The 23,226-nt window shown below is 48.5% G+C and overlaps 2 protein-coding genes; both read left to right on the top strand.

The window, feature by feature from the left end:
* The first annotated feature begins 9,151 nt into the window (after nucleotides 1-9,151).
* GSTUM_00001314001 (uncharacterized protein) lies at nucleotides 9,152-12,521 on the top strand. XM_002838741.2 has 7 exons: nucleotides 9,152-9,579; nucleotides 9,670-10,624; nucleotides 10,674-10,874; nucleotides 10,928-11,017; nucleotides 11,065-11,115; nucleotides 11,175-11,293; nucleotides 11,341-12,521. Exons 1-7 carry the CDS (start codon nucleotides 9,425-9,427, stop codon nucleotides 12,338-12,340), a joined length of 2,571 nt encoding a protein of 856 aa, XP_002838787.1. The 5' UTR covers nucleotides 9,152-9,424; the 3' UTR covers nucleotides 12,341-12,521.
* Nucleotides 12,522-12,842: 321 nt separating this feature from the next.
* GSTUM_00001313001 (uncharacterized protein) lies at nucleotides 12,843-14,085 on the top strand. XM_052355770.1 has 1 exon: nucleotides 12,843-14,085. Exon 1 carries the CDS (start codon nucleotides 13,167-13,169, stop codon nucleotides 13,530-13,532), a length of 366 nt encoding a protein of 121 aa, XP_052211737.1. The 5' UTR covers nucleotides 12,843-13,166; the 3' UTR covers nucleotides 13,533-14,085.
* Nucleotides 14,086-23,226: the final 9,141 nt, after the last annotated feature.

Genomic DNA, 23,226 nt, shown 5'->3' with positions numbered 1-23,226 from the left:
CACGGAGGTGGTTGGCCATACAATGCTTCCATAAAGTCCAGTTGTGGGCTGTAAGAAGGGGACACTTGAGGGCCCAGGTGCTCTCAGTAGTACTACCTGTTGTAGCTAGAGTCAACGATATGACTCAATAGAATGGAATAGAATAGAATAGTAAAGGCAAGGAGATAGAAATATCGAGTAGCCTTGAGAAGAGAAATAAAAGACATAGTATAATAGGCAGAGGGCTGATAACAAAATCAGAAAGCTTAAGGGCTCATAACCTGTGAGTGTATGTGTCACGAATGTGGCTTAGCGAGGAAAGGGTTTTCACGTGACACATGGTTATGAGTCACAGGTATGTTATTGTTTCACGCATATGACCTATTCGGGTTATATGATTAGTTATGTGTGGGATTTGTGATGCTTTCGCACATGGCTCAAGTATGAGTCATGGGACATGCGCCTGACGAGTATGCCTTACGAGTGTGCCTTACGGGTAAGCCTTGCGCATATGATTTATGTTTCACACATGACCTCATTATGATGTCATGGGTTTCGTGCATATGACTCAGTCGAGTCATATGACTTGTTTATTGTGTTATGATTGGTTTATGAGTTTCGCACATGACCTCGCTATGAGGTCATGGGTTTTAAGCATGTGATCACTTTGGTCATATGACTAGTTTGTTATGATTTAGTTTCACACATGTGACCACTTTAGGTCACATGACTAAAGGCGGGAAGAACACTATGTAAGGAGGCCGATGCGGCCGAGGAAGATAGGTTCTTCGCACTTTGTTCTAAGTACTTTTCCTCGTCCTTGCCGTCGCTTCGCCTCAAGCGTTTCTTTAGCCATCATGATGGACCTTGATGCCTTTGATTCTGGGGGAGATATCTGAGTTCACTCAGTAGTTCCTGGGGTCTTTGGTGTTGAAGTCTGTTAGGCGTTGCGTGGCGGATAACTTGTTTGCGTCTCGTTTCGTTGGGTTGGTTATCTCACGATATTAGCACTTCGAGCACTCATCACGGTCGCATACGAGCCCCTTTCGGTAAAATGTCTACGGCTTCCTGTCTATCGTCTACTCGCAGGTTTCGCGTTCAATTGGGGGGATTGAACATTGTATTTGGGGGGATCACCCGTGTCGTTCTTTGGGCCAGCTCATGTCTTTTGTTGGGTTTTAACGGAGTCCTTAGTTCTCGCGATACAAAACACCCTTGGGTTAGACTGATGACCTTCCCAAGTATCAACACGTTGTACCGGCCGCATCAACCCACTGGAGAGGGGGCCTCGCCGGCCCCCCCCCTCCTCGTTACTACATGTTTCTACAGTCGGGATCCTACGATGTTGTTTATCGCCGTTCCCTTGGAGCTTTTGTCCTTGCAGCATTTACGGTGATTCAGTTAGGCGTCTCCTCCTCGCCCCCGTGGGGATGGCTTTGACCCTGAAAAATCTTACCCCCTGGTGTGGTGGTTGTTGCTACCTGGGGTGATGTGGGATGATTGGCTGCCAGACACTCACGTTGTCTGTGCATCTGGGTGGTTCAGTTGTGGTCTGTGGTTGGCGGCTTCACCTATTGCAAGTGAGGCCTACCTTCTATTTATCTACTTCTGTTCATTCGTCCTCCCCCTTCTTGTCACGTCAGTTGGGATGCCTCTTGCCCGTTGTTCAGTCCGTGCCTGTTACCGGACCTGTGGGGCTGGCTTTGGCTGGCTCTGCTTACTCTTTCCCGACTCGGTTGGATTTCGGTTCAGCTGGGTTGGATGGTGTGGCTGGTGCCCGTGCCTTCGGGTGTTGGTGCTGCCTCCTTCATGGCTCCCGGCTGTGGCTGGTGGGCTCCCCTCAGCTATACGGTGCTGGGGGTTGGGGCTCTGTTCGTGTGGCCAAGATCAATGGCTGCCTGGCAGGGCTGGGTATAAGCTGTCCTTTGGCTGTCGGATGGTTGATCTGTCTGAGGGGCTGGGGGGGCTGGATGGGCTCTGTGGCGTCTGGTATGTGGGGCTTGTGGGGGGCTGATTGGGGGGGGAGAGGCACCTGCGAGCACCGGTCAGGCATGCGTCAGGTTGGGCGATGTCTAATTAAGTGTTTCCGGACCAGTTTAGGCTGCTGGGCGAAGCTGCTGAGTGCTGTAAAGCTCCCCGACGGACCGCTGGGCTGATGGCCACCTGTGCGGATAGTGGGTTGCGACCACCTGGTTGGACTTGTTTGGGTTCTGCATGCTGGATGTTGTGGAAGTTTGTTTGGTTTCTTTGGTTTGGTAATGGGCATGGCTGGCAGGAGCAAGGCACCACGGGTGGGAGATAGGCCCCACTGACTATTTCAGTCTGTCACCACCTCTATGTATTTCTTTTGTTTATGAGTTTGTTTTGGGGGACAGGCAGCGGGTACAGGTCCTCCTCACCATTACACTCCTCGGAGGCACCTGGCAAAGTGGGTTTATAGGGTCGACGGCCTGGCATGCGGATGCGAGAGGTGGACATGTTGGTCACCTCCTCTCTGCCATTGTGTCGCCTGTAGTTTATATTTGTTTTGGTTTGTTGTTGTTTTTCTACTGTAGTGGAGGTGTTGCGGGGACGGTATTTAGACTGAGTGGTAGTGGTTTTGATTTTGTTGGACGAGGAACCTGGTTGGGTCGGTCTCTTGCTTGGCTTCAGCTACACTTGGTGCTGGTTGGCTTCATATCAGAGGGGCTACGGACTTGGACCGGGGAGGGCGCTGGGTTGTTTGATGGTTTTGTAATTAGTTTCCGTGCGGGCATGACTCGGGGATGGCAGGTGTGGGACCGTAGATTTAGTTAGCCTAGGATTAGTGGTATACCGGTTAGCGGTATCCCTGTGCCGGCAGGGGCTCATCATATGCCAGTGTTGGCGGTACGAGTTTAAATAATATTAGATTGATTTCTAAGTACTTTTCCTACTTATTACTTTAACGAATATAAAATACCTTTACGATCTTTATCTTTATTGTAACATTATCGTTCCGCCAAGGAAGGCGCTTTACGAAGAAGAGTTAGAGCAAGCTTACGATAGGCGGTCCCGGTAGAAGACAAGAAGAAGAAGCAGACAGGAAGAGAAGTATCGTTCCCCGTCGCCAAGCACTAACTATCCAAAGAGGGATCGTTTACAGTATGTGTTCCCAGAGTAGGAGAGAAGAAACTTGATTTTCCAAATGCAAAACGAGAAGAGATCCTAATATACTACATCCACTAAGCAGTCACACCAAACACTGTGGCCTATACCATATAGGCTACCTTTCAACAGCAGGCAGTAGCCACCTTTTCAATATGACGCAGTAGTGATACCCTTATTCTGACATTCAACTATAAGAGGTACCCAATGCGGTAAACCACTTATAATTAGATCAGGCGTAGTCACAGATTGAGAAAACAAACAAAAGTCTTTTGACAAGGAAAAGAAAGAACTACCTCTGTATGGCGGACAGGGACTAAGTCCAACATCCATGACCAATCCTCTAGCCACTTACTTACCTTAGACCCCTACTATACCATAGAACGCAGCCTGCATACAGTATATCAATCACAAGATTGGTGATACCGGTAGGAGGACATACACTGGGGAACCATATATCAAAAAGAACCAATGCACTCCTACATCGTGTTCCTGGCTTCTCTCCCCTGAACAGCTCCAGGAGAAGTTCGAATGTAACCAACACTGAGTCCCTAAGATAGGAGGTCGTGTCAGAGATTGTAAGGTGTAAACTGGGAAATAATGAGATGGGTTAGGAATATGTCCGCATCGGCCGTAGTGTGAACTTCTGAACCAAGTTTCGCCATGACCATCTGCACGAGTACTCGCTCATGGTGGCAGGCGGACTTGGCGTCGGTGGGGTTTGTGGACAGGGGATACCTATGCAAGAGAAATGCTGAATATGCATTTCTGGTACTAGCACATCCTTTCGCACCGGATAACTTTACTATCAGAAATACTTCTTCACATTATATATTACCCACTCATCGGTGACTTGCGATACTAGTATAGTATTCAGGACTTCGCGAGAGGTTGCTTGTGCTGTGCTGCACCTGCCGGCTTTTCATTTGGCAGGGCAGCTCCGCGGGTGTTTCTGTTTTGTTTCCCTAGTAACACCCACTATCCTAATGTTCGCACTGCAAGAAATAGGGACTTGAAATTGGCGAGTACAGAATTCGCTCACCCGGCTCCAATGAACAACATTGTGTGATTGTTTTACCACATAAGATGCTGTACTCTGGAATGGGGTCACGGATGAGCTAACTAGATGCAATAACTTATGGCTTGATAACCCAGGACGCACGGTACGGTGTTGCAACAAGTAATCGAGCACATTCTGTCTGAGCTCGAAGAGCAATCATCAGTATGACTCCAACAAACATTCTCCCTTATGATACATTAACCCTCAACTGAAGCAGAGAAGCTGATAAGATCCACAGGGGTGTTTTTTTAACCCTTGCACACCCTCATATCTTATCACTCGAGAATGCCATCGCCGGTCCCTGCCTGCCCGATGCCGGGGCCATCTACCTTGATCCCAAAATATTGTGCAACTCCAACTAAAACTACTGCAGTAACATGCACTGAGCACATATCCAGGGAATTAATCACCAAGGGTCCTATTGTTCATCCACAGGTACCGGCACCAAACTCGAGTACCTGGAGTGGGTAGCGGAGGGTAGTAGCAAATTAGATAAGTATCCGGAACCTTATGATCTTACATCCGCCGAAATAACAGAGCCTTGGGTCCGGATATCCCTGGAATCTGCGACCACTTGACAATTCATAAAGTATTTGGATGCCTTGGCGCGAAGGTATACCACCCGACACCTAAACATAGGATATTGACGCCAAGGCATCCGAATGCTTTACGAATGGTCAAGTAGACTGTGAGGGGAATAACCAACGCACAGGGTAAATTTAAATCAGAGACCATCCCGTGCTTCAATTGATAAATGTACGCAAGTAATCCCGAGGTCTCGATACATCACGGTATGAGAGACAAGTACAGTACAGCAGGTAAAACCAACAATTGGCAGGAAGGGAAGTGGAGTGTTAGGTTGTTTATCAGAGCTAGACCATAGGGATACGTCAAAACTTTGCCTGCAGAAACAAAGAAAAAGTTGAGCAGGATTTTGCTGCGCCTTATATTTATAGATCCCCCTCGTAATGAGCTTTTGTAATAGTTGCTCCATGTATATCTATCGCTTTCCCCCACCCTGCCAATCTGCATCCGCCCCTCCACAGACTATTCAGTCCATAATAATGGCCGGAACGGATATGGAGACCTGCGATATCATTATCACTAGTGCTGGGCTATTGGCTTCATGCTATCCCCTATACTTTCCCGTTCTGCTCCCCCACCTCGCACAGTCACCCTCGAGCTGGATATTATAACTAGATAACAACAGTTACTGATCTATGAGAGATTGCCCCGGGCGAAGAGGGGATCAGCTTACTACAGGGAGTGGGGCTTTGCAAGGAGGTGCTGAGGGGAATTCGAGGGGGAATGGGGTACTTCAATTTGATACTAGAGAAAACCGGTTTATCTGTTCCTTTTTGAAGTTTAGCCTTGATACTGCAAGTACTATTCCCCCCCCCCCCTCCCCCTGTGTTCCAGAAAGGAATGCGACTTACAGTTAAATCATGCTTATAGATTGAAGGCAGGTCAGGAAATGTTGGGTTTTTATGCCCCGAGCAACTACTGTTGGAAGGTTGTTGTTAAAGGAGATTCGTTAAACAGTCCACGAAGGCTAAGATTAAGGGTGGGTTTAGACTTGTCAGTATTGAGGAGATGCAGTGGAGTTATTGCAACCTATATTCGGGATGGATGGGAGCACAGGCAGGAGGATAAATTCCACCCGAGTAGTTAGAGCAAATCGCAAAACTGGGCCCACCAGGAAGATGTGCAAGTACTGTACGAAATGTAATTTGGAGGAGAAGGGCGCCAAACTTGAGTCTTCGGACAAGCATAGCATCATTCTCTTGGGCTTTTCTGTCAAGTAATTAATAGAGTGTCACTAAAGGTTTAGGTATTTAAAATGCCGTCTAGATTGCGCTGAATTGGTGCATCCTCCTTCCTACACCAGAAACATGACCAGGTTTCCAACTTCGGAAATTGGGATTCCGTCTACGGGGGGTTCACAGCGCTTTCATTTCTATATTTCAGGTTCATCTACAATCCTGGTGGTCCCTCAGTTTGTGGACAATTCGGGCCTAGTAAAGACGGGCTTTGGCACTTTGAATTCGCTGTCAAGGAAGGGGAAGATGGAGTAAAAACGGCAGAATGGGAAACCTTGGGGAAGATGTAGGCCATTTATAACATGGTGGAAAGAGATACTCATAGTGGCAGGAACCATATATTTCTATTTTTAACGAACGTAGTTAGCATGCCCCTAGACTTAGTGATGGTGTCTGTCTTCCTTAGGTCGGCATCAAAGCCCCCCGACCATGGCCATTTAGCCTGCTGCCACGAGTTATAATAAGTGCTTAGTGAGAAGATTTATTGTGCGGAGATGCATATCATGTTTTCCCACCGTCTAATTCCGTGTTGAAGGTTCTAGATGGATGTTGATTGGATTGATTGGGATAGATCGTGGAGGTTTCGGGAGTCTGGCGGAGAGTTCAGAGGTTCAGTGGATTAGTGTGGAGGTTCGGAGGTTGACAGGAGATTCCCCAGACATGTCTTTCCTTTGTTATCACAGAAGTGTGTTGAGGAAAGGGTAGCATGCTTGGAGAGATGCGGATAGGTGTGGCAGTTCATGGAACGGTCAGGATACATTGTTTATGTTTTACTTATACACCTGTCTTTACCGTTAGTTTAGAAACAAACAAACGAAGTTGTTTTTCCTTACCTCGCACTCTTGTCCACATCCTGTGACAGTTCCCACACAGTCCTTTGGTTTTCTTTCCATCGCTGCGCGAGTCAATCATTGACTGCTATACCCACACATCAGATTCCGCAACCCACTCCTTCCATTATTACTAATGATCCTACAGTCGGTAGCCGAGGCATCGCTTCCGGCTTTCGTGACGCATCCTTCCTCGCCTAGCGCTTAAACATCGCTTGCCCCCTCGGTTTCGGAGTTCAACAATGAAACTCCACCGGTACTCGAGTATTCGAGCGCCGGTACTTGGAGTGAAAATAGTAGCTCGAAACGTAGCCGCAATTCAAGATAGAAATCTCTGCGACGATACAGCGAGCCGAGCAAGATCAAGGTTTCGTCTGGGCGTTTATTTCTCATCGGTAGGGGTGTGGCCAGCATGGACGCATCAGCTGGAATTGGGGCCCCGAGCCGAGGGCATTGTCAAATTGCCCTTCCCGCCATTGTTGGGCGGCGGCAGCTGTACCCCATAGGCCTGCAGCGCTCCTTTAGCAGTGAGTGCCGGAGGAGGCGGTACGAGTATATTGACGCGGTATTCCGAATGGGCAAGAAATGGTTATTTCAAAGAGTCGCGGTACCTGATTCTATTGACGATCAAGGGCCTTGCAGGACTTGCTTCCCCCGGAAAAGTGCTCGCTGGGGAGGCGACCTTTATTATTCATAACACCTCCTTCCCTGACCCAACTGCATGCCGTGCTATTCCAAGGGATTCGGTGGGAGATAAAGGGATTGAGATTGTTTCAATGGAGGAAGTGAAGGTGTGTAACGACAGTGAGAGCGTCCCGACTTGGTGGGAGCCGCTATACTACTCGTATTACAACTGTTATAGACCGCAGGGAGAAAATGCAGGCAAGAGGTACGGTACGAGTGCAAGTAGCTCACTGGTGGACGAGATGTGTTTGTCTTCGCCGCATGTGAGGGGCGAGACGGTTTATAGAAGCTGCGGGGGTGATTGGAGGGGTTTTAAGGGATGAATGATGTGTCTGACTTGCCTTGGTGGAGGAATTTGGGGGAAAGTGTCTTTTTTGGCTTGTTGCACTCTAAATTGTCGTATTTGTGGCGGCCCTCGAAATTTTTGGCGAGTCTTTCGTATTTACCGGTGGTACGGTGTCCAGTTAACGACTGGGAACCAAAGGCTGCATTTTTACTGTTGTGCTACCTCATTCCGTGTTTTACTCCAAAGATCATTATTCACTGCAGCATCCGCGCAGAAAATTGACAGAGTATGGCACAGCATACAGGCACAGTACCGGCATCATACTCTACCAGATGTCCTTCCCTGCTCCACCTCTTAGTATCGCACCGGTACCCCCCTACCATATTGCCCCTAATGAATCAAGGTTAAGCTGGAACTCAGATCCAATGCCAAGACGAGTGATTCACTATGACTTTGCTTACTGATCTATCTGTGCATTTGGAAGTGCATTTGTGTACTATACTCGTACTTGCACAGTTATTCCACGACAAAGAAACCCTACCGTATCCTATAAGAATTCTGTGGGTGTTCCTGCATCACCGTGTTCTCGCCTTGCCGTGAGCTACGGTACTGCAGCGATGTGAGTTGTTGAGATTCCTACTCTTTTGGAATACGAGGCCGAACCGCATGCCGTATCAATAGTTCCCTGACAAATCCGACATTCTTAATCCTCTCATCCAACGAGATTCACATGAGAAACATAATACAGGGCACATTTCTCTCTCCCGGGTCCATCAATTGCATCGTTGTTACACCATCGCCCACCTTTGTCACAGGTACAGTGCTCGTCGCGGCGCTACAGTCTGCCCCGACACCCCGAGACGCTCTTTCAAGGAATTCCTTGCGAAAGGGCAACGCTGGTAACCGTCATCCGCCATTAAAGGATATGGACCGGATGTGCTTTCCTCCCTCGTTTCCTCTGATTTTAAAAAAAATAAATGAAGAAATTCAAGCTGATTACTTGGTCGTTTTATACCCTTTAGGCCAACCCCTCACCAAATACCGGTAATCCTTCCCCGGCTGTTCTGACTCTACGTGATATCGCTTAAATAATTATACTCTGGGTTGACCATTCTTGCACGCTGAATTCACCTGGAAGGTCATCTCGCACGGGATGCTTCTCGATCTGGTCCGGTACAGAGTATATCCGCGTGAGTTTCTGGCTTCTATCGAAGCAACTGGTGGGTGAACTGAGGGGGTCCAGTGAGGGGGACTATCATACCGGTAAACCTCAGGGTTAGGAAGGACACCCACTTTTCCTTTCCTTTGATCCACTCTTTGTTCACCTTTGAGCCTTGCTCCAGAGCCCGAGCTTCCCTATCTTTACCGGCAAAGCAAGAAGGAGAAAAAGGCATTGTAAAAGGAATGTAGAGAGGTCGAGATGTGGGGAAGCCTCAGTCTACCTTCTACACACCTCACTAGCTTCTACTAGACCTAGGCTAAGTCCCGCCACTTTCTCGACCGACAAAAAATAAATCAACGGAATCTCGAAAAACGCTGCAGAATATTGTTGATATTTTCTTCCCCGCCACAAAGGAAAGGGGGAAGAGATAGCCAAGAAAGGGATCGGTAAGTCAATTATTTGCGAGAGTGAGGAAGAATGAGGCGGACAGGCCCCCGCGTCGCTAAAGAGAGGAAATGCAATTACTGCGGCAAACTCTTCTCAAAAACAGAACATCTCGAGCGTCATGAGCGATCACACACAAAGGATCGCCCTTTCCAGTGTCAGACGTGTGGAAAAAAGTACACAAGAAAGTTTGTCTCCCAGCTTTGTTTGTTCCTCCCTGCGCTGCACCGCTTATCCCGTTGTTGTCGGACTTGGCATTTACTGATTGACCCTTCAAGTGATACTCTGCTTCGACACTCGAAATCGCACAACGGAGGGGGAGGAAGTGGACTTCACTCCTCCGTTAATTTAACTACGGGAGATATCGAAGGGGCCAAGGGAGAAGAGCCTTCTCCAGTTTCAACGTCCGCTACTACTGCAAACTTCTACTCACCATCCATTTCTCCAAACTTTCACGAGAATACTGGTAGCTACGATGGACACAGTGGTGGTGGGGCTGGCGATCATGGCGGCGGCGGGACCGGGAACTTTGATTCTCCGGGTGGGCTGCTGTCCGATCCCGCTAGGCGCCATGATCCCATGTCCATGCAATCCGTAGATCCGACTCTAGAGATCTCTCCACAAAACATCCCGCAAGGCACTCTACCCGGACTTCATACATCTCCCTCCTTCGTTGACCCATCGCTAGATGATGCTAGCCCCCACCACCCCAATTCCACACCCTTCGTCACTGATGCGGACGGGATGCAAATTAATCTTGTTTCCACCGTAAACTCCGGTTTCGGCTCAGGAGATCAATGGGCACAAGCTTTGTTTGCCGAACCTTCCTGGCTGATCGGACAGGGCTTTGATTTCGGAGCATTAAACGCCTCGATTATTCCTGGCTTTTCCGATGTCAATGCTAACATCTATGTGGATGACGATACTGTCTCATCTGTTTTACCTCCACCAACTATAACAGCTTCTTTGCAGGAAAATCAGAGTCAAATTGCCGTCGAGTACAAGCCCCCAAGGACGAACGTAGCAAAATTGTGGTTTACGTCTATGGGTCCATCGGAAGAGAATGATGAACCGTCGAGGCCCGGGAGCGCCTCGTTGATGTCTCCCGATCGTGAAATGGTGGACGCCGGAGATGAGAATTCGGGTGTTTTTGACGAGCAATATCGGCGGAGACTGTCGAATCAGATGAAGCCGAAATGGGCGGAGGAGCCACTCCCCTCTGTAGACTTTCTGGTATAATTCTCGCCGAATTTTCGTTGACTGGAGAGTTAATTCGTGATAGAACCTCTGCGTGCAAATGTATTTTACAAAGTGTAGTATTCTTCTGCCGATTTTGCACCGCGCCACCTTCAAGCCGACACCCGAGAATTCTTTTTTGCTGCTCACGATATGTACTCTTGGGAGTTTATTTATTGGGTCTGCGAGTGCACGGAAGCAGGGTGAAAGGATCTTTGAAAGGGTTAATAAGGTTATTCTTGCATCAGTATGTTCCACTCCCATTTCGACAAATATCTTTCATCACTGACCTTTTTGTAGTGGGAAAAAAGGCTCGTACGAGGGGCTGGGGAAGAATTGGCCTTGATACAATCTTCACTTATCGGGCAGACATACGGTCTGCTCTCAGGAGTGAGTTTTCCACTACCCATGCGATTTGATGATTCTGACACGCGTAGTCCCCCAGCCATCTCGCGATTATCAGTGCTTTCCACGGAACCGTTATCTCGGTACGTTTTTTTCTTGCAGCGATCGTTGATTTAATAGCCTTTACGCTTACCGAATATAGTGGGCACGGAGAGCAGGGATGTTCCAACGAAACAAGACGACACCCTCCCCCTCTGGACTATCTGGCGAGGCCCTAGAGAAGGTTTGGCATCAATGGGTGAAGGTAGAGGAGGCGAAGAGGTAGTATCTTCCCGGAAGTTCAAGTGCAAATCACTCACGTTTTACAGGACGGTACTCGGATTGTATATTCACGATGTTGAGTTGGCAAGCATGTTCCATCACGAACCGGCTCTCCGCCACCATGCCAACATACTCCCGCTCGCTTGTTCTACCGAACTTTTCGAAGCCCCCACGGCTAGCACATGGGCAGCTCATTATCTCGCGCAGGATCCTAACGCTGTTGCTTCAGCCCCCATAAAGACTTTCAAAGATTTTTCTGATAGGATATTTCCATCGTGGCCCGTTGCAAGCCCGTGTCCGATGACCGTATCTGTGCCACCCGTCGTAACAGCCGACTACACATGTATGTATACACTGTACATATCGCTCTTGAGCATCAACGCGGCAGCCTGTGATGCTCAATCGCTTGGGAACCTTCGCTCGCCAGAGACTTTCTCCTCGCTGAGCGCAGCGTTGATGCAATGGCACCGCTATTACCAAAACGCACTAAAACTCTCTCCTAATGGGCCACAACCTTGTACATTCTCACTTATGGCCTTATGGCATGCGGTATTCCTTTACTTGCTCGTCGATATTAATAGGTTAGAGCTAGCTATTGGACGTGACGTCAATAATCCCCCTTCACCAGCTCAAGAAGAAGTAGCATACGCGGTGAAATGGGCATCAACCCTATCGGCAAAACGTGCCGTGATTCATGGAACCCTCTTGCAAAAACAATTGGCGAACACGCCATTAGATGCCGAGCCAGCCATCCATGTGCCCCGCGCACTGTTTCACACAGGAGTGGTCTGGTACTGCTGGACAAGGTTCGCGCCGCAGGTCGATGATGGGAGAAACATCCACGGGGAATGGGATGAGATGGAAATGTTGGGTGTGGATACTGATAAACTACTTGGAGCAGTGGGTAGCGGGCGCGGGGTCATCGGGAAGGCAAATCTATGCGCCCTAACAGATATGCTGAGGAGGGCGGGGCATTGGGGGATTGCTCGGAGATTTGCAAGGATACTGGGGGAGCTGGTTTTCGAAAGTGGGGGAAATGAATGGTGATATTTAGCGGAGGGTTATCGTATTTCCGTAATCACGAGTGATGCTGCATGATTCTTTTAATGTCTTGTATGATACCCCCACATATGGAGTTTTGTGAGAATCAGCGCCTCGCGTGGGTAAACTCTGAGGGGAAAGGAACGAAAAATTGAGAATGACCTCAATGGTTATGTTGTGGAGAGAATCAGGGCAAATCGCTTGAGGTTGTAAAACCAACTCGTGAACCCAGCGCTGTAAGTTGCGGTGGTCTTAATTTGGCAATCCACCTCTACCGGTAGGGTCCACTGAGTTGTAGTAGGAATTCTGTCTGATATTGTAGTGACCCGCGCCAAGTAATTAATCAACTAATACGGATCAGTCCTGACATCACTAGATCAAGAGGCACCACGGGTCCTGGGGAAAAAATTTAAAAAAAAAACAAGCCAACTACCAGCAGGTCTCCCTTTCTCACAAAGTTCAAAGCACGGGAGCAGAACCTCACTCATTTGACTATCAATCAACGTGGCGGCATCAAAATCTCCATATAACTCCATCTATTTCTTCAATGTATCCCACAAAAAACAAAAGGCGCACCAACACAATATACCTACATAACTACGCCCAGCTATTTTCGTCATTTATACCCTTAGGGGGCGCGACGATACACCATTCATATATAATTGACATTCACTCCCACACGATCTCCGACTCCTACCGCGAAGCAATGGCCAACCGGGGGCCTGAGTCCAGCGCCAGGAGAGCACCCAGGGCCGACGGGGAATCGACATTGGGGTGGGCAATTCAAGAGCATCTGTCTTCAGTGAAGACGAACTGAATCGGCTACTCGGTTATGAGTATGCTAGCACCTGGTGTAGCCCTCCCGCACGACAACCCAGTGGTGGTAGATCTTAGCAGAAGGATAAACGAAGACACTCACAACCTCACTCTCCGCTACCAAAAACACCTCGACACATTTTTCCAATGTGGAAGCAGCATTAGCAAAAATGGGCTAATACTTGACAGACTCGTTTTCGCCACCGCCGGGCTCTTCGCGAAGCACAACGGGCACTACCTCAACATCATACATCTCGATCCGATACTAGCGCGCTTGCATGGGCGGAATATCCAAGAGTTTGCACCCAACCGCGCCCGATTGCTGGCATGCCGTCAGTTCATGGGATTTCTCCGCCGGTGCTCGAGTTTTCGTTCGATATGACGAAGGTTATCGTCAACCTTTTCTTCAGCACTTCTAGGACTTCCCCATAGTGTTTTTCCATGGTGGGGTCCTCCCATAAGTTACCTTGATGATAGGGTCGCCACATTGTGTGTGATCCCGAGGTTTGGCTGTTTTGATTGAGAAGAAGTGGGAATATCTGAAAGAGTTTGACGATGGGGAGAGATTGCTTGCTGCGGCCGATTGTAATTTCCCTCACTTTTCTATCTTACCGAGACGGTTCTAGCGAGCTGTTTCTAGTTTCCTTTCGTTTATGGACTGGGGAGGAAGGCGTTATCCAAGGGTTCCAATAGGCCGCGTATTTACAGATCTGGAGCTCAGGAGGATAAAGCGTGGAAATCTGCTAGAAATACCTCCGCGAGTTGGAGTGGGGATGGGGACATAGTTCCAGGGTTTTGCTCCCCTCTATCGAGCCCACAGCTTTCGGTGGGGTATGATATCACAGATATCAGGAGACTAGATTTGTGTGAGTGAGGGCTTGTGAACCAGCCTAATTGCAGCGGGGATGGCACCTAATTGCATTCTGTTTGCTGTATATGGCTTTACCGAGCATAAGTTCATATCTAATCCTAGAATCGAGGCGGACCTTTGCAATCTCCGGATTTCGGACAATTTCACAGTTAGAGGAAGAAATATGTCACTAAGGGAAACATGGGGATGTCGCAGTACTCGAGTATCATAGCAAATACGTTGGGATAAGTCATCGCAGTCAGCCCTCTCAGCCTCACTCGGAAACCGTGCTGTGGGTCGCGGGTCGGGTGGCAGACTGCCTCCTATAGTTGTTTGAAATCCTAAGACCCCTCTGGCCAATGGTAAAGCCCTTATATTGGGGTATGATATACACATCTATTCTTGAAAGGCTCCTTAAAAAATCTACAGTCCTGTAGAGCCACTTCCTCCTTCCACCAAGAGGAAAGAGCACGCCGGCAATCCCCCGATGCTCAGAGCTCCTATGAGGCGTCCCTGATTTACCCCGGGACGGGTTGCTGTAGCACTGATTTTTTCTATGCTATTCCAGCTTAGTTGGGTAATAACAGTAATTCTACCAAGTTTGGGGGCGCCATCTGTGACTTGTGGCCCGACACCTTACACGTAATACTATTATATTATTAGTCAGCCGTCTGATCTTGAACAGGGTTGTTATGGGTGAGTTCAGGCAAGATACTTGTACTGTACTCGCATTTTGATACTCGTATCCTAAGTTAAATGCCTGCCCAATCTAGTTTTATTAAATCACAACGGCGGAATCATTCTCTCTTCGGAAGGTCGTACATGCATATTCCGTTTACCCGAGAGAGGGGAAAGAAAAGTCCCATGAAACCAACATAATTTTTGAAGCGTTAACTACTAGCGCCCATATCGATGGATCAGAAGGTAAGATGAGGATTGTGTCGTAATTTGCATGGTTCTGAAGGGCACCTCCACACGGTTCAACACACCTTCAGCTCCAACGAGCGCCCGACCAAAAGATAATCACCTCTCGACCCGGATTTTCCGGAGTGTTCTCAAGTCTAGAAGGTGGGGTATTTGAGATCCCCGCGTTTTTACCAAGAGCTGGCAGTTCTTCTGTTCCCAGTATACGGCCGAGGCTTCGACTACAAGAGCCTCCACCCTGATCAGGAGCGCGCAGGTTTATGCTTCAAGAAAATTTTTACCATTATTGCCTTCCAGAGCGAGGGTTTTGCTTCCTCTCCTTCACTCCTGGAAAGAACTTCCTCGCAGACAACAAGTGGATGGGGCAAAAGACAATAGCTGCAGGAATTACCGTGTTCGGCCATTAAACGGTGAAAGCTACGCATCCCGTCCGCTCCGCGGTAGATAAGTATCCTATCGTCCGGTTAGTACTACAGTGGGGTGCCATGTAGGAATCCCGGATACTGAACCCTACTCTTTCTGACTCTTTTTGGAGGGATAGTATTTGAATCTGTACTATATAGACTTGCCAATATGTTTTCACGTGGAGCCTGGACGGCAGTTTACCGCGGAATGCAGTGACCCCCCGTTACCCCCGGACCCCCCCAATGCAAAAGTCATCTGAAGTCCTTGTATTCGGCTTCTAAAGCTTCCTCTTTACGCTAGGGCGAAATACCTGTTTTTGAACACCATCCGACTGGTTTATGGCAAAATGCAATGGAGGCGGGAAAAGTTCAGGGATAGAGCAGTAGTTTTGATGGGTACCGTATTTCCTCCCAGGTCTACCCAGCCTATCTGAGGCTTTGGTGGGCAGTGTAGAACCAGAGCTTGGGAACAGGATTTGTCAGAGAATTTGGGCAAGGCGTGGCCGAAAGTAGAGCAGACCCGGTAAGTTCGTGCGATATATATTGGCTCAACGTGAAGATAGGCCTCCGAACCCCATCTACCGGCATTCGCAAGTTAGTAGCTCCGGAAACCCACCTTTTAACAATTGCCTCCAGCATCATTTAGTTTTAGTCCATTCCACCTTAAGAAGTGGTTCAAGCTGTTGTGAAGGAGGAGGCATCGCATCTCCAGTAAAATTGAAACATGCGGCTGGTGAGGATACTAGCCTAACCCGGGTATCGAGCCCTACGTGGTGAAGTATTCGTTATAAAAGCTATGGTATGATATGACGCAAATAAAACCCAGGAAGTCATGAAATCTCCAGCACCTTTACAAAAAACACCGTTCCCTAGGGTCACTCTGCTTTCCATAGTTCAGCAAGTAGACCTGAAGTTTGCCATTAGCTCACTGAACGGCGCGCTCAACCGGGACCTTGCGGTAGCCGGTTCCCGGATCAAGGAATCTACCTGCTCCATCCGATGTTTACAACGGGCAACAGGCAATATATCTTTCGGGATTACGACAACCATAGATAAAAGTCTGTGAGACTCTTTCCGACCCTCCAATTTTAATCGGAAACCCAAAAATTCGCCTATCATTTTCCCACAGCGGTTAGGCTGCCAACTCTCCTGTGTCATGCTCCCTAAAATCCCATCCCCACTCCAGAAGCCCTCGGGTCAAAAGAGGAATATACCATACAACAAAATACACCCTAGCATACCTTCACCATTACCAGGACCTTAGTACCTACCCTGGGTGTTGCAAGAATTGGCCGTCTCAACTCCAGAAGGCTCCGAAATCGGAATTCCCCCATGTCTGCAAGGCGTATGGCATTTCCAGGACGTTTTGCCACCCTGAGAGCGATTGTAGGTGTTTCCGAATAACAATCGATCTACGATACTAAGCTTATAGTCCAGACCTATTTACAATGTGCTGGTGAAGTCGTGAAGGTTGCGCATCTCCGTGGGCCATCAGTGCAGCGATCCGGAACTATTCAACTGCAAACCAGGGTATAGACCTTTCACTCCTTTCTCCATTCATTAAATTTTGGCAAAACGTGAAAGGCCTGTGTCCCACAAGGTGCCAACTGTGGCAAAGCAGGCGAAGAGGAAAGTGCGATACCGGAATGAGGGGCCCAGCTGATATGCGCGGGTACACCTCGCCAGATATTAAAATTCCGGCCAATATTGATAGGAGAGGGCGATTCCTCCCGCATACCGGGTGATGCCGATTTTTCAGTTTTGGAAAAAATCCCCTCCCTAAAATCCTCCAAATATGAGTGACAATGAGTGATACACGGTGACCCAGCACAAGAAAATTGAGATGCAAGATTGCCAGATGTGTTCGGCCATAGAGTAATGAAAATTTCGCATACCGTCCGCTCTGCGGTAAACAAGCATTGCGTTGTCTGGTTAGTACTACAGTAGGTGACCATGTGGGAATCCCAGATGCTGAACTCTTGTGTTTCTCTTTTTTGTTGCATTTTGAGGTGTTTTGCTGGAGACAAATGGTGATGTGCTCTTTTCGGAGTATTGTAGCTGCTTGCTTGTGCCTTCACCCTGCTCACTCCGGAGCGTCTCACTTTCCCACCCAAGCAAGCTTTTTTAGCTTGCTCGTCCTGGTTTCACGCCGGGGACTAGCTATTTCACCAAGTTGCTCACAGAGCAGTTTGCATATATCAACCTTTCGTAAGAACTTTAGGTACTAGATCCGTAACACTGGGCAGGGCCACTACGGCAGCCTAATTGGTGGATAAGGCAATAGGAATTTCAATTCGGAAGGATACCCCCCTCATGCCAGCAAATGAGGAGAGGACGGGCATGACCCTGAAAATGTGATACCAAATTTCATCAGTAAACAATATTATTACTTTCAACCTCCGCGCGGCTGCTACCGCAATGTCTTCACTGAATCCTCTTCCATACGGGAACCCTCAAGACGCGGTGGGTCGTTTCGATTGGCCTGGTGATGAGTAAGTGGAAACTCTTGACACTGGGTAATGCCTCAGGTGACATCGCCCGACTCACCACCTGTGAGGGCGATCAGACATGTATTATATTAGGAAAACAGTGGCAGTGAATTAGCGCAGATTCGGCCAAAAACAGTGGAGAAAAGTTGCCCCCCGGTATATCTTAACTTTTACGCAACGGCATTATAATACTTTTCTTGTTTCCTTTGAAATATTTTTTTTTCGCAGTGCGAGCCACTCAGACTGCCGTATCATAAGCTTCATTTAAACGTCGCTAGAAGCGCGGTATCCAGTACCATTGTGGAAAGTCAGAAACCTCGGCGGCGGTCCACTCAAAAGCGAAGATATGATAGGTATACAAGTAACTACATTCACCGACCTCATCTAACTCCCTTGACGCGCCTATCATAGTTTCCATCCCTTGGTCAGTGGCGCAGATCATACCCGGAACCCACCAGCATATCTAACTCCCCCCCCTTAACCAACCCCATACAATCCCCGCCGCAGCCCGAGCAGGCGGGACCACCTGTAAAAGCGCTTACCGGTAGCGGGAGTGAATTAAACATAAATTTGCTCAACACCCTCCGTCGTCCAATCGGATCTCCATTCCCAAGCGCACCGCCCAAGGTTCGGTCCCAAGCCATCACCAGGTCTCACTCGATTTCGGTTCTCAATTTCGCGCCCACTAACCGAATAACCGCCCGCGATGCCCCGACCGTAGCCAATAAGCATAACGCGGATGATAAATTAAATAAGTGCACAAATGAGGATCCAGGGTCCTGCCGGTGTGCCTCCCAGAAATCTCGTGACGCAGAGCATCCCCGAGGGATGATTGGTGGCTGTACGATACTTTGTACGGATGGAATGTAGAGGCTCGGTGGCTGGGGATACAGATAGCGGAGGGTATTGGGACGCATCAACCACCTTGCTTTAACGTCGTATGGTTCTCGTAATCCGCCCATCCTGGTGAGATTCAGGCCATTGTGGTAAGCCGGGGACTTTTGATCCTAGCGCACGGCGGAGTAAGATTGTTACTCGTACTGTACAGTACTCGAGTAGTAAGGCAGCGAAGTAAAGTATGTTCTGGAAGTGCAAATTGAGGTATGCACGCGCTCGGGGGGTCTACGAGTACTGTACAGTACTTTACCATGCTGCTAGGATGCGAAAGAGATGGGGTGCTGTTGAAATTTTCATTGGGAAAGTTGAATTACCGTGCCGGTACCGTGCTGTACTAGTACAGTACATTCTATCGTAGCTTGTCGATTTCCTGCGAGGATGTGATTGCTTACAGTATCCTGCTACTAATTTATGGAAAAACCCTGCATAAAACACTCTCCCTCTCCCTTTCCGGAAGCTCGGCGAGGGAAGGACTGTAAGCTCGCTACATTTCACCGCTGCATTCGCAAAGCATAATTACCAAATTAAACCATATTTTCTAACCTCGTATTTCACGAGTACAGTACTTGTACCCATTTCAAATTCATTGCCACTGGCACCCCGGACCTACCAAAAAGCGTAGTTGCGAACAACGCACGAGCAAACGAAGCCTTCCACAGGCTCACATCCCTGCCTTCCATCCTCTAATATACCGGCGAACCACATCTTATCGTACCGTAGCTTGCTCAGCTGGGTATTATACCATACAAGCTCCACCAGAGAGGTTCGAAACGTACTGCTTGTGGTTTCCTGATCGCCTTGTATTAGTATTTTCGGTGCTCGGTTACGGTTCTGGGTATTTCCCTAGAGGGATTGCTACTTTTCAACCCTCCTTTCGGCGGGGGGGGGGGGATTAGGGTTGCGGAGGAAGATGCTGGTCTTTTTGAGCGGGATTGGGTCTAGAGGGTTATTACCTGTATCATATGATATCAAACGGATTGAGAGCTAGGGTTGGAACGCTTTGTAGGATGCGGAGTTGCTCGGTCCGATACGATAACACGATGCCGGAATGGGAGGAGGATGATTGCGATGGGGCGGGGTGAGTTCTGTCAGGACCACCGTAGGTAATCTACTACTACATGTAGCATCGTGCTTGTAGCACAAGCAACTCAATCTTTTGCCTTAATGGGAGTTAAGTAATATCAGAAGACCTTAATACTAGGGCGTTTTAAATTAAAAAAGTTGGATTTTTTCGATAACGAGTACACACTGGGCACTGGGAGTTGGACCTGGTTATAGTACTCTATTGCGTTAGCCAGCGATATCGCCATGTTTCCGGCATCGCGCATATTCGAGTGCACCAAGGTGACTAGAGGGACAAGTGATCGAGTGTAGGATATGCCCGGCCTTGGAGGTACGAGTACCAGAAAGTCTCAACATTAATGAAATCCCATAGAAGAGTAACTTTTGGCTAGAGATTTTGGATTATTATTTTTGGTGTGTTGTGCTGTTTTTACTCTGTTTTCCCTATTCTAATCCAATCCTCCATTCTGCTTCGTGTATGATAAGTTACTGGTCTCCGAGTCGTCGTAGGGTTCTATTAGCCAGAATTCTGTGCTCTTTTTGGACCCCCCGCCTCTGTATATGTGCGCTGAGGGTAGTATGATACTCGAGTATAGTATCGCAAGGCGCAATGACTGGATTAGCCATTTTCATGTGCGCCAAGTTTATATGAAACAGCTAATCAGGCCATGCACCAATAAAAATACAATGTGGTATTTTTGAAAAAAACATCCTATTTCCTAATGCTCCCAGAGAGTTTACCGGTACGGTAGCTCTAGGGTGAAGGGAAATTTCGTAGTTATGATACATAGAAGGAAGCACGGGGAACCAATGGTTGAGGGGGAGCGAAAATAAATTTGTTGCGAAATATGGTATCATACCAGTCATGACACTTTACTTCGCGACATATCTATTTTCATCGAATAGTTCTCCCGCGACCTTCTCTCCTTTGCTAGGGACGAGCCAAGGGGTACTCTCTGCTTACCCATCACGTTCAATTTTGCTTTGGAGTTTACCTGTTTTAAAGTAAATTTATCAAGAAATAAGCTGTTTCGAAAAAATGCTGCATTATATTTTTATTGGTACTGTACTGTACAGTACTGTACATGCCGAACACGGTCTAGAAGCGGACTAAAAAAGTATCTCCTTTTCCAACATTTTCAGTTTTGAAAAAAACCCCTGCCGCACTGCTAACCGTCACAGCGAAATACCCTACCAATCACAACACCTACCATCGCATTCCGTTCTATCCGATCCCCCGCCGACTATCCCAAGTGAACCATAGAAGCCAGAAATAACCACAACCCATCCAAAACAAGCTTTCGGGGAGGCAGAGGAAAAGAAAAAAAATACCCCCAAGCGGGCACATCACTCCCCAACCCTAATTCAGTGGAACGACCAGGTACCCGAATTTGAAGTATCATATCATACTCCAATTCGGGGAGCGCATCCAGCCCAACGCCAAATTAGCCCCCCTCGCGCCGATGGCGTATACTGTAGTGCCCAACGAGGGCTTTTCAAAGCTCACAACTGCGAGCTATCACTTCCCTACGGGTGCTTACTGTACTCGTAACAGTGCAAGGTGGATAGAAGCCGGGGCTATCGCATCGCATCGCATCGCTCCTGGAAAGCCATGAATAACTACCGCCCTTTACGCCTCGGATGGCTCGGATCTGCGGTTCTTCATGCACCGAGAAGGCTTCGAGCGATACCGTATACGGATTCAACTCTAAACCACCTTCCTCCAGCGCTCTCGGGCTCTAGACTCGCCTACCCGGGAGTAGTAATACTACACACTAAATGCATGGAATCTCACAACCCATCGCGGTCTATGGGTACAAGTGGCACAAACAAACGGCGGAGTGAGCCACGCCGCTCTTTCCCATTTTGCCCCGGCGGTGTGGCGGGAGGATTATGCGATCCTGGGATTTCCGGGTAGGGTATCGGCCTACCGTATTGACAGGCGTGGTAGCGAGGGTGTTGTGTTGTTGGTGGGTACGAGCACTGTGGGATGCCGATAGTGCTCGATTCTACGGTCTGCCTGGCTGGGTGTTACAAGTATGGACGAGCTGGGGTAGTTCCTGCACTGGTGGTAGTGCAGGGATGTTCTCGACTGTGCGCGTTTCAGGATTACGGAACGGAGCAGCACAATGGGGAAGTATCCCTTACCCGTACGGTAGTCTGTCGGGCGCTGCTCCCAAGAGATCTGGTCAGGAAAATAACGAGATCTGGAAAGTATCCTTCCTTAACTACCGTAGGGGTAAATCACGAATGAGGGAGCAGTACGGGTCCACAACACCTTCTACCGTGGTACTGTACAGTACCGCACAGCACTACCACCAGTACAAGTACCACGATATCCGACTTGCCCAACTCCACAGTATTAACACCATCACATTTCGCATTTTGAGGTGGGTAAGGTAGTAGCAATAACATCTTTCCCTAACTCTACAACTCAAATCCACCGGGATGCAATCCGTCGTGGGCTTACGAGCACGCTGGCGTGTTCACCCACGCGCAGATCATCCAGGCCTATCCACAGGGCCACAGCAATACGGTAGCGAGTGGACCCCAGAACGGCCAAAGAGGGTTAAGATAGGATGAAAGGAGTGGCTAAAGGATCAAGGGTGGAATTTGTCGTGAACTGTACTGTAGAATGCACGAGTACAGTACCATACTTGGCGCTTTTTTAACGTCTTCGTGCCCCGAGTTACGGTATGATAGTTCCCAGAAGATATGGCACGGTGAAGAGAGAGAGTGGGATGACTAATTGCGGGGATGGTGGACGGATGGTAGCGCCGGATTCCGAGTACAAGTATTCTGTTTTGTGGTGGTGGGGACGGAGCCTTTTTCCTCTTTCTCGAGCTTTGTGGTTTTGGTGAGGAGGGAGGGAAAGGGGTGAAGGAGGGGGCGCTACGGTTGGGGCTGTTCAAATGTGAAAGCATTTTGGGGGTGTTTGAGACAAGGCCATTGCTATCGCATCGATATTCTCAAGCGGGGAATTTCTGTAAATAATCCCAACAGGTACTCGTACGTGTAAGAGATACCCAAAATACTGGGGCCTGCCAGAGCCTGAGGATCAAGAATACATACAAGATGAGGCTAGGTACTGTACAGTACCGTCGGACAGCGGGTACGATGCCAATAAACATCTCCCTTCACGGTATGAAATTCCCGTACCGCTACCGTACTTCTCATCCCTCCTTTCCATCCCCATTCTCGCCTCCACCACCAGTCACGGCACGAGCGAGTGTAAAAGTGCAAAATCGAAGATCAAACGACTAGTGCCAAGGTATTCGCTCAAATGCAGGTACCAACGTTATTTGGCGCCGACACTCTCGCAACCATCCAATAATCGCCGTTTCAGAGCCTCCCATTGAAACGCGAAAAAGAGGCCCGTTGTGATGATAAGGGAGGAAAATTAATTTCATCTGTGCAAATAGAAACGTGAAAAACCTGACACCTCTTGCC

The sequence above is a fragment of the Tuber melanosporum genome (assembly GCF_000151645.1).
Source record: "Tuber melanosporum whole genome shotgun sequence assembly, scaffold_274, strain Mel28".
NCBI lineage: Eukaryota > Fungi > Ascomycota > Pezizomycetes > Pezizales > Tuberaceae > Tuber > Tuber melanosporum.
The sequence above is the reverse complement of the archived record's forward strand: the minus strand, read 5'-3'. Positions and strand labels throughout refer to the sequence as shown.

Bases quoted from the DNA above. Each gene is read 5' to 3' on its own strand.
- GSTUM_00001313001 (XM_052355770.1), top strand. From the start codon at position 13,167: ATGAGTATGCTAGCACCTGGTGTAGCCCTCCCGCACGACAACCCAGTG.
- GSTUM_00001314001 (XM_002838741.2), top strand. From the start codon at position 9,425: ATGAGGCGGACAGGCCCCCGCGTCGCTAAAGAGAGGAAATGCAATTAC. The intron at 11,018-11,064 runs GTGAGTTTTCCA...TGACACGCGTAG, and splicing joins CATACGGTCTGCTCTCAGGA to TCCCCCAGCCATCTCGCGAT. The intron at 11,116-11,174 runs GTACGTTTTTTT...TACCGAATATAG, and splicing joins TCCACGGAACCGTTATCTCG to TGGGCACGGAGAGCAGGGAT.